The sequence below is a fragment of the Zerene cesonia genome, chromosome 4 (assembly GCF_012273895.1).
Source record: "Zerene cesonia ecotype Mississippi chromosome 4, Zerene_cesonia_1.1, whole genome shotgun sequence".
NCBI classification, from domain to species: domain Eukaryota; kingdom Metazoa; phylum Arthropoda; class Insecta; order Lepidoptera; family Pieridae; genus Zerene; species Zerene cesonia.
This window is the reverse complement of record NC_052105.1, coordinates 4,768,278-4,781,504: the sequence shown is the minus strand read 5'-3', so window position 1 is coordinate 4,781,504 and position 13,227 is coordinate 4,768,278. Positions and strand designations below refer to the sequence as shown.

Sequence of the window (13,227 nt, the reverse complement as noted above, 5' to 3'; positions counted from 1 at the left end):
TTTAGAAATCAAAGACTTTTTAACGGATTTTAAACGCGATTAATTCATTATATTATTAACACGTAAGATATTATATGCCTTGAAGGTCATACAAATATTGTTATTTGCGAGCTATCTGCACCTCTATTTCTAGAAATATTGTATATAATACTCGCGTAAAACGAAACACAAGAAAATACTAATTAGGCACCTAATATTGCAAAGATATCTAAGGTTTAATTATTATTTTTTTTTATTTAACCTAAACATAACAATACATATCCTTTCTGGTTTTCGGTATGCTTGATTTATATAAAACATGTATTTAAACAACATAACTACCGAAAAAAGTAAAGTCTTCATTTTACTGTTTAACTAACTGTTTAACACTTCTGTTAACCATGATAAAATTTCCTTAAAAGGATTAATTCTGTTAAGCTATCAAAGGTCTTCTGTATAAATAATTCTATATTACCTCTTAACATATACTAAATAACAAAAGTCAATTATCATAATTCAGGAATTCAAACTTACCTGATCTAGAATCATAAGCAAAAACTCAGCATTATTACAAGCATCTTCGGGTGAATCCATTTTGGTAGGATTGAGTTCAGCAGACTGCTTCGCATCGATCAACTTCTGTACTGTTTCAGAAATTGCCGCCTATGACATAAAAAAATTGTCATCAATGAGAAAAGGTGCAGACATGTGCATATAATTTTAAACTTTTACAGAAATATTATCTCATCAATTTGCATAGAATATTAAATTACATAAAGACTGGTTGATTAACGCGATGCCCGAGTTTGTTATATACAAATATAGTTTGCTATGAGATTCAGTTTGTGACTGTATCTGTTTCTATGTTTGCGTTAGCGTTTGAATTTGAGTTGAGATTAAATTTTTTGTTTTTATCTGAGTTCGAGTTTAAAACAATCTGAGTTCGAGTTTAAACTCGATTTATTGTAACTTGATTTAAATCAAGTTACAATTTGTTATTTAAGTCTTTTTTTTCTCTTAACCGCCACCACCAGCGCCGCCAACCGGCGCCGCTACACGCGCGAGGGCTACGGGGCGGCGCACCTGCAGGAAGGGCTTGCAGAGCGCGTGCATGAACTCGTCCAGCACGGCGGTGGCGAGCGAGGCGCCGCGGAAGAGCGCGCGGTGGTCCGGCTCGCGCGCCACCTCCGCCGCCGCCAGCTCGTGCGCCAGCTCCGCGCCGCGCCCGCACTCCGAGAACGCGTGCAACACCGCTGTGCACGTTGCAATGTTTACTCACATTATTGATAACAAGTAATTTCGTGCATCATTGTGATATGAATTAAAGGCGACCACATGAGCTAAAACAGTGTTTGATAATGCCTTAAAGTATGTGATCCATTGCAAAAAAAAAATTACGCTTCATTATGATTGATCTCTTTGTTGTCCCTTTAATGATTTAATCAAAAACGGATTCGTCGTGATGCGTTTATACGTAATATTTATAAATTGTTTAACGTCAAACATGTACTAGATGATCATTTTAAAGTATTCACGACTGATGTTGTAATAGGAAACACTATGAACATAATAATTACTTCCTGCAATTAGTGACAGTAGAATAAAAAATTTCTTACACGTAGCAAGAGGTTGTCTATCCGTCCTACACAGGTCCGCGAGCGCCTTGACAGCGGGCAAGCCGGGCTCCAACAGCAGTTGTCGAAGGGGGTTGTATTCTTCCCGAGGCATGACTAGTTCTTGCATATATCTAGAAATTTGAGTATTGTTTATAATATGTACTTAATCCAAAAAGGTCAACATCAACACAAAACATTACGGAGAGAGTGTTGAGTTTTATTTTAAAAAGATTTAATCACCTAATACGTAGTCTTAGCGATCCCCATTCTCCAATAGGAGTCATACCAGCAAGGGGATACCACTCTTCTACTTCTTCACCGTTCGCCAGATTTGCTAACTCGATGGTCAATTCTGCAACCTGAGTTGTAAATATACATGACAAAAAATAACTAATTATTAAAACAAGTGAAAATTATATAAATTTTAATATATTGTTGTATCTTACCTCAGATTCTTTGCCTCTTTTCCCAGTATTGTGTACCGTAATAGTGAATGAGGTGACATCTGGTGGCACATCACTGTAACGAAAAAAAATATACTAAATTTCCTTGCATATAGTCGAATATAACATATATAACTAATTACGCTTAACCTCAAACATATAATATGTATATAGTTAGATATTTTATACGCAGTATACTTGGTAGGTTTGGATTTTAAAATTCCGCCGTTTAAACAAGATGGTTTAATTGAATACAAAATGCACTCTAATTATTAAGATTAAAATAAATTTGTTTGATGCGATTTTTGTTTTTTTTCCGAGTTAGAAGAATAATAAAGCAAATATAAGATGCAATATGGCACGTACTCGAACACAAACTCGTCGTCCCAGTGGGGGTCGGGCGAGGGGCGCGGGCGCGTGCGCGCGACGGGCGCGGCGCCCAGCGCCAGCCGCAGGTGCGGGCGCGGCGCCAGGCGCGCGGGCAGCCGGTGCGCCGTCACGCAGCGCACGCGCAGCGCGCGCAGCCACACCACGCGCGACACCTGCTCGACACGGTGCAACTTCATTTCGCATTTCATACACAATAAATCATTTATGTAACATGTATCCTTAGATTTGAGTATTTTAGCACTTACATTTCTATATATTACTATTTCAGACACTAGGTCACTGTATTAATTTCGACTTCATATCAGAAAGACATTCGTATTTAACTATGATAAATATTTTAGATGGACAGATTAAATGAAAAAAGAATATTGAGAAAAGTGAACGAGTGAAAGATAGTTTCTAAATAGTTATATGATTACAACTTTAAACATGGAATAAATAGTGTTTTCACATTATTTAAAAAAAAACTTTAAAGCGTCAACAACAGAGACTAACACAAAATCGTCTCTATCACCAACGCAATAACGCTCACTTTAGACTGATGCCTCGCCTGTTGCGGCACGCACAGCGGGCGCAGCGCGTCGAGCCAGCCGCGCAGCTCGGTGGCGGACGCCGCGGCGAGGAACGTGTGCGTGGAGAGGCACGGCAGAGCGCGCTCCACCAGCTGGAAGCAGAACTCGCGCTCCCACAGCGACTCGTGTACCTACAATATAACCATAATCGGTTTGTCAGACGTATTAGTTGCCTACAAAGTTTGTGTTGTGTGTGGGTGTGTAAAATTATGTTAAATTGTAACGACGTTATTCAAATTTTATACAACAAAAACGATTTAAAATTATTATTTTTGTTTTAAATACACCAATTCATTAATTGGTGGAAATTTATATTTATCGATAACACGCTAAAATTAATCTAACAACACTTACGACTAGTCGACCCAAAGCTTCAACAAATCATACAATAAGTATGTATTATATATTTAAAAAACTACAAAAGGAAAGAGAAAATGTAAATGTCTTGTATGACAACTCGAAAATTCAAACATCCGCATTACCTGGTACAAATAAGCGCAGGATAAGTCAATCAATCCTTTCGGCTTCGTCCTCTTTGGCGAGTCGTAGAAATACAGATGCGTGTCCGTTCCCTCCTGCAGCAACACGAAGTATAACGCCTTCCACTTCTTGGCCCCCTTGTCCGACTTCTTATGTAAATAGCCCTGGTGCTTGATACCCTTCATCTTTTTCAGACCGATTTGATCTCGACACTCCCGTAGAGTTGCGTATATCTTTTCAGCCGCAGCGCCTGTTGTGCTTTGTTGTGGTTCAATTTGATGGCCCTCAGCAATGAGCTGGAACAATAGTAATGGAAACGGTGCTAATATTTTGTTATTCTAATAATTCTATTATATATATAATTGGAATCTCGGAATCGGCTCCAACGATTTTCATGAAATTTAGTATATAGGGAGTTTCGGGGGCGATAAATCGATCTAGCTAGGATGTCATATTCGTGTTTTATCGACTTAAACTTACTTTTTTAACATATAGGAGGCGTTTGAGTAGTCCCAATTTATTATGACTCTTCCTGACATCTATTGGCGAATAATAATACTATTTTTTGGCGAATAAAAAAAAACCGAGTAAAGCTCGGTCATCCAGGTACTAATTAATTTAAGTGAGAAGGTATTGCACTTTAAATTTTCGCCCATATACGAGAACACAATACATATTACGTACAGGTTGTCCCAATGTGTGTCCTTCCACAATCTGCTCCTTCCTATATCTATTGATGACGGCGTCCAAACACTCGAACGTCCTGCCGCCCATTAAGTACCGCACGCCCTTCTTCTCGATCCTGAACCTTTGGATTTGGTTGTTTATGTGGAAGAACAAGGAGTAATCCCCGGGAGAGTTATCCGAAGGCCTGTAAATATTATTTGGAGTTCAGCAAACAAATAAAAAATATACTGAATTATTCTACAAGTCCATAAATCACACTTAAAATATTACTGGCAATTTTATATTAGAACATCGTACATTTTATGCTGAATTATCGTTTCGTGTAACTATCAACAAATAAATATACTTGTTCTATAGAATATTTATGTCAAAGTTAAAAAAGCAATATTTAGACATAGGAATGTAACTAACCTGACCAAGAAGCTTCCTGGTCCTGCTTTGACCAGCATATCAACTGCCTCACTCTTAGTACAATTTGGGTGGAACCAAGAGAAAACAGTATTGGGATCGATTGATGGATCTAAGTCCTCCACTAACTCCCTGAAGATCATTCCTTGCTCTCCCGTCCTATAACATTAATTTTGATAAATTTGAATTTTAATAAAATTAAATTTGGATGTTTGTCCGTCAATCACGCTGAAACTACTGAAAGGATTTTGATGAAATTTTGAATACAGACAGGGTATGAACTGACTTGGCTGATAGGATATTTTACATCCTGATTAAATGCTCCCTTGGGATAAAATAGGAATCTTGAACTCCGGGCGGAGCCCGGACGAGCGTATAGTCATTAACAAAACAAGGAACTTATTAAGATAAATAAAATCAAAAACTTTATAATATAATGATTTTATTTATCTTACTAAGTACTTCACAAAGGATTAAAATTTATTTGATAAAGCCAAGATTTATTCTTTATCTTACCCACCAGAAGGAGCAGTACAGCACATGATTGATGATGTCATCCTACTGACTAATATTTAGTTTAATTACGTAACAATTTTATAAAACTTGAGAATAATAATTATAAACATAAAAAATACTAATAATACAGACAAGTATCCCATTGAAAGGAGATTCGGGGATAATAGAGCATTGTGTACCTAAGTTCACTTGAACATTGCGTCTATATATCTTCTATAAATCTTAATAAGAACTATTCAATTTAAGAGGAAATAATTGTATTGATGTAAATGTCAGTACGGGAGAAAATAAATCAATAATTAAATAAAGGAAATCAACAACAGTCTCTCAGACTAAGTGTAATTGTTTTCCTACATATAATAAATAATTACTTCACATGTCGATTGCTAATGCGACTCAATGTCTTATGCAGCATAACCGCATTATTACTACGCGACTGGTTAACGTACGATAGTATTTTCTGCGCATAAACATGTATTGAAACCTAACCATAACTAAATGTAGGCTGTCTGGAAGCATATTTGGTAACGAAACACAATACAATTTGCTTATTCATACTTTATTTATAGCTCTTTTATTCTTTATTTGAATTGAATTGCTTACTGCGCAACTTTCTGCGCATCAGAACATAATTGCTACTGAATATTATTATTCATAATCTAAATAAGTGAGTTAATTCTAAAGGGATTTAAATCGCTACCTATTATATAATGTTTTATATTCATGAAATCAAGCTCTGTGATATAGAACTATGCAAATTTATGCGTGTACAATAAACAATTGTGATCCAGAGTACCACGAAGGTCGGCATACACTTCACTCTCCCTTACCACAAGTAATCGTAGGAACTACGCACTCATTGTTCGTAGCGGAAATTAAAATTATATAGCGATGTCAAGGTAAACTGCAGATAATAAACAATTTGGTGCGAATTTTAAATAATTAGGTTTTTATGTAGGAATGTGTGTTGTATTTTAGGTGTTTTAATAAATAGAATTTATGTCCTTTATATTATATTTGTCTATCTGGAATTGAAGCTAACAATATATTGCATTCCTGTCTTAGGTCTAAGAAGCCAGACATGTACATATAAATGATAAGTGTAAGGCAGAACAACCTTTGCCGGATCAACTAGTTACATAATATCTATTCAGTACTTTTGTGCATATTGAATACATTAGGAACTGTATCACATATAATCACCTATGTGCAGTGACCCAGAGCCACCCGTCGCCCATGTCGTTGTGAACGAAGAAAATGTCGCCCTTCTGAAATGTGAGCTCGTCCGTGTCTGGCATCTTCGTGTAGGGTAAAATAGCCACCACGCGCTGTTGAACACCGAATGTATTATTACAGATTACAACTTTGAACTCCGTATATATATATATTATACAAGTATAGTCAGCAAACACTGTACATAGAAAATTTTGGTCATAGATAAAATTCCATAATATTTGTAAAGAAAATTCATTTAAAGATTTCCGAAAATTCGATGACCGCACCTGGGAATCGAACTGACTAAAATCTGTTAGAATCACACCCTGTACTTTTATTACATCGATCGAAAGGGTATCAATTGGAAAGATAAAACCTCTCTAACAAACTTGATAAACCGAATGAAAGGAAACATGTGGCGTTAAAACATACGACACTTTATGTACTTATATGTTTCAAATACAGGTTTGTGAAAAGTATATTAAAATATTGGTGTCCCAAATATCAGAACTATAATATAAATTTTGGAGAAAACTTCTTTATTTTTTTATTTGTACATAATCCATAATGATCCAGCTCTATCTAGCTATTTGATATGACGCCCACTGATTCTCCTATCAGTTTCACCTAATTTCAAGTTCGAGCTTGAAGACGAGTTTAAATCTTTTAAATCTTTCGTTTTGAATCAACGCAATAAATATATCGGTAACTATATACCGATAGTAACTCTTTTATTTTCCTATACAGATGACATACATATTAAAAATTTCTATAGTTTTAACAATTGTCCAGTTAGAACAAATAAAAAATATTAATTAAATAAAAAGTTACGCATTGCATCATCAACGTTAAAATGTGTGCGTCAATTCACAAGTTTTGTGCTACTTAAGTGCAATGACAAAAGATTGCATAGCACCAGCTACCAGCGAAGAAAAAGCTCATTTCACAAAAACAACTCTCCAGTCAAACCTTTTTATCGTTGACAGGTTCAGGCGGAGGAACCGGCTCGACGAGACGCTCGCGTTTCAAAAGGTCCGAACAATGGCTGTAGAAACCCACTAGCTCTGCGAGGGAATCAAATTGACGGCCTCCTATGTAGTAATCGCCGCATACTGCTGTTATTCTAAAAACAAATAACATTATTTTGATTTATTTATCACGAAACTGTTATTTACTCTAAATTATGTTAAAAATATCTTACCGAAAGTGGTTAATGCCAGTACGTCCTAAATAACTCAATACGTACGAGCCCGGCTTTCGGTCGCTTTCTCGGACTGTAAAGATATTTCGTTTAACTATTTTGTGAAGACATTTTATCATCGACTACATTATACAATACACATACATGTATAACAATAGATTATTTTACGATACACTAAATAACTTCAAGTCTTTGTTAAGGAGATTAGTATCAAGTAGATTTTAAGGCTTCTGAGGCGACACTTGAGATGTTAGGGGTATACAAACTGTAGAGGACTCTATAAATATACAATATATTATATATATACTGATGTTATAAAGCTAAACAGTTTGTTTGTATGGTTGAATGCGCTAATCTCAGGAACTTATGTTTCGATTTGAATTATTTCAGAGTAAGGTAGTCCATTTATTGAGGAAGGCTAGGTTATATATGTACCACGAGCGAAGCCGAAACGGACCGCTAGCTAGTGATGTATATTCTTATTTTAAATTCACTGTTTTATTACATTAGATACATTTAATAGGACTTTACACATATAAAATCTGTAACATGATTAAAGCTGATTCTATGATACGAAGATTAATTTTAAAAAGTCTTTATATTGCCTAGATTTGCTGATTTTACTTCAAACAAAACATACAGGTAGCTCCTTACATTACGTAAGTCGTACAGAATCTTTTGCATGGGAACTTCTAATGTTGCACAGCACATTGTCTATTGTGACATACTCTAATGTATGAACTGGAGTTTGTTTCTTAGTTTTTAGTATTTTAAGATGATTAAAAAAACATTCTATAATTTTTTGTATTTTTTTTAGGTATATCCTACTAATAAAAGGTTATAAAAAAACGCAATACATATTCAGCATATTCTATTCAGACACACGAATTTTATTTTAGCTGAAATTTTAAATGAAAAAAATTGATTATTTTTTTTTCATTTTCATATTTATGATCAACCATCACTGCTCTCGGCATAGTATTTAATATGCCGAGAGCAGTGATGGTTGAGCGGTTAACACCTCGGGCTCAAAACATGTAAAAACAAAGGTTTGCCACTGGACGACTGTGCAAGAAATAAATTGATTTTTCAAACCAATGAGCAAACCAGCATGTTGAAGAATCAAAAGTTCAACGACATGTGACATCTGCCAACCCGCACTTCACTGTTGTGGTGGAGTATGGTCTGCACCTACGCAGCAGCCTCTTGTCCGTAAAGTAGGAACTTATACACAATATACTTATGAACAGTATATGGACTGATGATCATATTGATTAAGGACAAGTATAAATTTCCAAAAATTATAATTCCATGCTATTCTAATATAATAATATTCTTTATGACATCTATGTCAAAGAATATTATGTATAATACCATTACCAAAAACAATACATTACCAAATATCTTATGTTGTTTATGGTAACTACCTTATAAGAAATTAAAGCAACACTTGAGAAAAATACATTATGAAATATTAAGACAACATGATTAAATTTACTAATTACAACCAGTTATACTTAAGTAAGAGAAAGTGTTAATTAATTTTCTTAAGGAGCAATTACAAGTAATTATCTAATCCCTTGTTATATGCAACAATTAATAAATTAACTTCATTGTTTAATCCACCATAAACAATAGATAATTTTTTTTATATTTGTTTACTTTAAATATTGTAAACTTTGTTAATAGTGGGACAGTTTTGTCATCAACTGATATGTATGAAAGAGGCAAACTTTGGAATAAGACAAACTGTTGCTTATTAATAACATTAACTTTTAAACCATTCCACTGAGTTTTAAATGAATAAAAAATCTCTACCCTGATATTATTATGATAAATAAGCAAAAAATAGCTATTTTTGAAATTGATTGAAAGAATTACAGTAAAGAACAAATAGAAAATATAGGAAACTTATTAAAACAAATAAATAAGGATGAGCTTCATCATAATTTAAATTAACACATTGTGTACATACCTTAAATGGTTTATTATATTCATGAATTGTTTTTTTTATATTATAACACAAGACAAAAATATAATCACTACATAGTATAAAACAAAGTCACTTTCTCTGTCCCTATGTATGCTTAAATCTTTAAAACTACACAATGGATTTTGATGGATTTTTTTATAGATAGAGTGCTTCAAGAGGAAGCTGTTTATATATTATAACATCTTTAAATTACTCTGAATTTAATGCATGCAAAGTCACAGGCAAAAGCTAGTTATTATACAAGATAAACAAACCATTCAATCATTTGGAATGAGGAAATTTTACTAGAATTATCACATTAACATTAAAAATAACAATTATGAATGATCCATTTTAAATCTGAAAATCTATCTTTAATGGTTCTTGTGTAATGCTTATTTGCACTTATTGTGTTTTATTCAATAATTAATGTAATTATTATAGGCTATATAATACTAAACATTTATTGAATTGAAATTAAATATATTTTTAACAAAGCTGAAGTAAAGGTTACTTCAGAATTGATTTTATATGAATATATGGAAATAATGATAAGATTATCTTGAAATGTTTCATTGCCAATCCACCTAAGGTAAGGTGTTGTATTATTTATACTTTGAGAACATTTATAACACAAGCTATCTGTCCTGGCTCCACCCCTGATATATAAGGGATCACATACTGTATATCAAATGGTAAAATTAGTTTTGAAATTAATCCAATAGTCCTAAGATTAGCATACTCAAACAAGCAAACACTTCACCTTGTATTTGTTAAGATGGGGTATTAATAACAATAAATTGCTTACCTAAATAACTTCCATGCTTTCCAGTAGCCCACAGTCTTTCCTCAGAAGTATATCTATCAAGCCTTCCATGGTACCACTCACTTTCTGGAGGAGCAAGAACAGCCTGTCGCTCACCTGAGGTTCGAAAAAGTTTTATATCTCTATTTCCCCAACAAAATACAAGCAGAGGCTAGTGAAATATGATAAATAAAACTACGTCAGAATATTTTACCGTTAGTACTCGGTCCGTCAGCTTCATCAAGCTCTAAGTCTGCTGTTAATTCCGCTATATCTCCACCACCATCCTCAGATTCTGTTGAAGGCGATCCTAACTTGTCCTTTATAGGGGGTCCGATCGGCGCCCCCATAGCTCGAATTAAATCAGCCATTATTATACTAACAATGCTTCAATGGTAAGTTACAACACAAAATGCAAATATGAATCATACATTATTCACAAGATTCATATATAAATTATAAATTATACTTTTACATGTAGAAGAAAATAAAATACCAAATCAGTATGTATTCAACTATACAATTTTATAGATATATCACTGCTACTATTCTCTTAGCTGCAGGGAATACCTAAAACGATCACTTTATTTTTTTGTCAATTTAATTGTACTACCGAAACTATTCAATAACGCAAAATCTCTTTTTAGATGAGCATCAATACGCCCGATTATTATTCACAAAAATCACAAAACAGGCAGTCAGAAGACAGTCAGTTTATAATAAATGACATTTCATTCTATAGATTATAAATTATAATAGGAGTCCACAGACTATCAACAAACACAGAGCAAAGCGCATTTACAAAATCTAGATTCTAGCCAGTAAATTCTTTTCCTTTCCCTTGTAGTTGTGCATATATATTAATTATTAATACATTTTGTTTTTATAGCATCAATTATTATTTATACGAGTGATAAATTTAAATTTTTAAGCCTCCCATCAAATAGTGTTTCATTGATTGTGTTTACTAAATGAGCGAATCATAGATTCTTTGAATGTATTTCGTTATAAAATATAATTATTATTACGTATTTATAAAAATAAAAAAATGTCGAAATGGCCACAAAAACGGTTGTTATGGTCTTTCTACCAATAGCGAGAAATATAGAATTTTATAAATGAACACGCTTCATGAGTTTGTATTGATATACATAATAAGTACCATAGACAAAAGCTGTACCGGTTCTATAAAAACTGTAATCTCTTTACGCCTCCGTTATTTTTCGCTGCGCTTTGCTGTGGATTTGTGTCATAGAAAGTATTTGGATTACCTAATTTTAGAATATCTTGTGAAATATTTCTTTATAGTTGGCAATAAGTTAAATTGGTTTATTTATAAGTGACAAAATCTAATAAACTTTGGGCGATCATAACTGGTGAGTGTATTTTAACTACATGAATGCAATTCATTGTTGCGTCAGAATTCAAATATTGATCCATCATCCAAACAAAGGGCGACGCCATTTTGTGTACAGCTTCTTTGTTCTAGATTTAAATTTTGCGTCACTTCCAGAAACCTTACAACAAAACCAATAATTTAAATAGTATTCATAAACACAACTTATTTTTGTTACAGAAATTAAAATGCAGATTTTTGTGAAAACTCTTACGGGTAAAACCATTACCTTGGAAGTAGAGCCGTCTGATACTATCGAAAATGTAAAAGCTAAAATTCAAGACAAAGAGGGTATTCCTCCTGACCAGCAGAGGCTTATTTTTGCTGGAAAGCAACTGGAAGATGGAAGAACCCTATCTGATTACAACATTCAAAAAGAGTCTACTCTTCACTTAGTTTTACGCCTTCGAGGTGGTATGCAAATTTTCGTCAAGACACTCACGGGTAAAACGATCACCCTGGAAGTCGAGCCATCTGATACAATCGAAAACGTAAAAGCCAAAATTCAGGATAAGGAGGGAATCCCTCCTGATCAGCAGCGTCTGATTTTTGCAGGCAAACAATTAGAAGATGGTCGCACTCTCTCCGACTATAACATTCAAAAGGAATCAACATTGCACTTGGTGTTAAGGTTACGTGGAGGAATGCAAATTTTTGTAAAAACCTTGACTGGTAAGACCATTACTTTGGAAGTAGAGCCCTCAGACACAATTGAAAATGTTAAAGCCAAAATTCAGGACAAAGAAGGCATCCCTCCTGATCAACAACGACTTATCTTTGCTGGTAAGCAACTTGAAGATGGTCGTACTCTTTCTGACTACAACATTCAAAAGGAATCCACCCTACACTTGGTACTTCGATTGAGAGGTGGAATGCAAATATTTGTGAAGACCTTAACTGGGAAGACCATCACCTTGGAAGTTGAACCCTCAGATACCATTGAGAATGTAAAGGCCAAAATCCAAGATAAGGAAGGTATCCCTCCAGACCAGCAGCGTTTGATCTTTGCAGGAAAACAGCTTGAAGATGGACGAACTCTCTCTGACTATAATATCCAAAAGGAATCTACACTTCATTTGGTCCTGCGTCTGAGAGGTGGTATGCAAATATTTGTGAAGACCTTGACTGGAAAGACCATCACCTTGGAAGTTGAGCCTTCAGACACAATTGAGAATGTGAAAGCTAAGATCCAAGATAAGGAAGGTATCCCTCCAGACCAGCAGCGTTTGATCTTTGCTGGCAAGCAACTTGAAGATGGTCGCACTCTCTCTGACTATAATATTCAGAAAGAATCAACCCTTCACTTAGTCCTGCGTCTGAGAGGTGGTATGCAAATATTTGTGAAGACTTTGACTGGAAAGACCATCACTTTAGAGGTTGAGCCTTCAGACACAATTGAGAATGTGAAGGCTAAGATTCAAGATAAGGAAGGTATTCCTCCAGACCAGCAACGTTTAATCTTTGCTGGTAAACAGCTAGAAGATGGACGCACTCTCTCTGACTACAATATCCAAAAGGAATCTACACTTCATTTGGTCCTGCGTCTG

The 13,227-nt window shown here is 34.5% G+C and overlaps 2 protein-coding genes across 3 annotated transcripts in view; one reads left to right on the top strand and one right to left on the bottom strand.

The window, feature by feature from the left end:
- The window catches only part of LOC119839793 (ras GTPase-activating protein 1), a 14,279-nt gene extending 3,299 nt beyond the window's left edge, over window positions 1–10,980 (bottom strand). The window contains exons 1-15 of the mRNA XM_038366234.1: window positions 10,499–10,980; window positions 10,288–10,401; window positions 7,508–7,580; window positions 7,276–7,429; window positions 6,295–6,419; window positions 4,579–4,734; window positions 4,165–4,351; window positions 3,483–3,776; window positions 2,961–3,131; window positions 2,405–2,580; window positions 2,042–2,114; window positions 1,836–1,954; window positions 1,596–1,726; window positions 1,063–1,232; window positions 510–642 (exon numbers count right to left, since the gene is read on the bottom strand). Coding sequence (XP_038222162.1) covers window positions 510–642; window positions 1,063–1,232; window positions 1,596–1,726; window positions 1,836–1,954; window positions 2,042–2,114; window positions 2,405–2,580; window positions 2,961–3,131; window positions 3,483–3,776; window positions 4,165–4,351; window positions 4,579–4,734; window positions 6,295–6,419; window positions 7,276–7,429; window positions 7,508–7,580; window positions 10,288–10,401; window positions 10,499–10,655 — 2,233 coding nt within the window. The 5' untranslated portion in view covers window positions 10,656–10,980. The remainder of the gene's footprint in view (window positions 1–509; window positions 643–1,062; window positions 1,233–1,595; window positions 1,727–1,835; window positions 1,955–2,041; window positions 2,115–2,404; window positions 2,581–2,960; window positions 3,132–3,482; window positions 3,777–4,164; window positions 4,352–4,578; window positions 4,735–6,294; window positions 6,420–7,275; window positions 7,430–7,507; window positions 7,581–10,287; window positions 10,402–10,498) is intronic.
- A 522-nt stretch (window positions 10,981–11,502) lies between these two features.
- LOC119839624 (polyubiquitin-C) overlaps window positions 11,503–13,227 on the top strand; it is a 3,366-nt gene continuing 1,641 nt past the window's right edge. Inside the window, exons 1-2 of one of the 2 annotated variants that reach the window (XM_038366021.1) lie at window positions 11,503–11,660; window positions 11,861–13,221. In XM_038366021.1, the coding sequence (XP_038221949.1) occupies window positions 11,869–13,221 (1,353 nt within the window). In that variant the 5' untranslated portion in view covers window positions 11,503–11,660; window positions 11,861–11,868. Of the gene's footprint in view, window positions 11,661–11,860 lie in introns of both variants that reach the window. The other variant, XM_038366020.1, reaches the window with a different exon arrangement.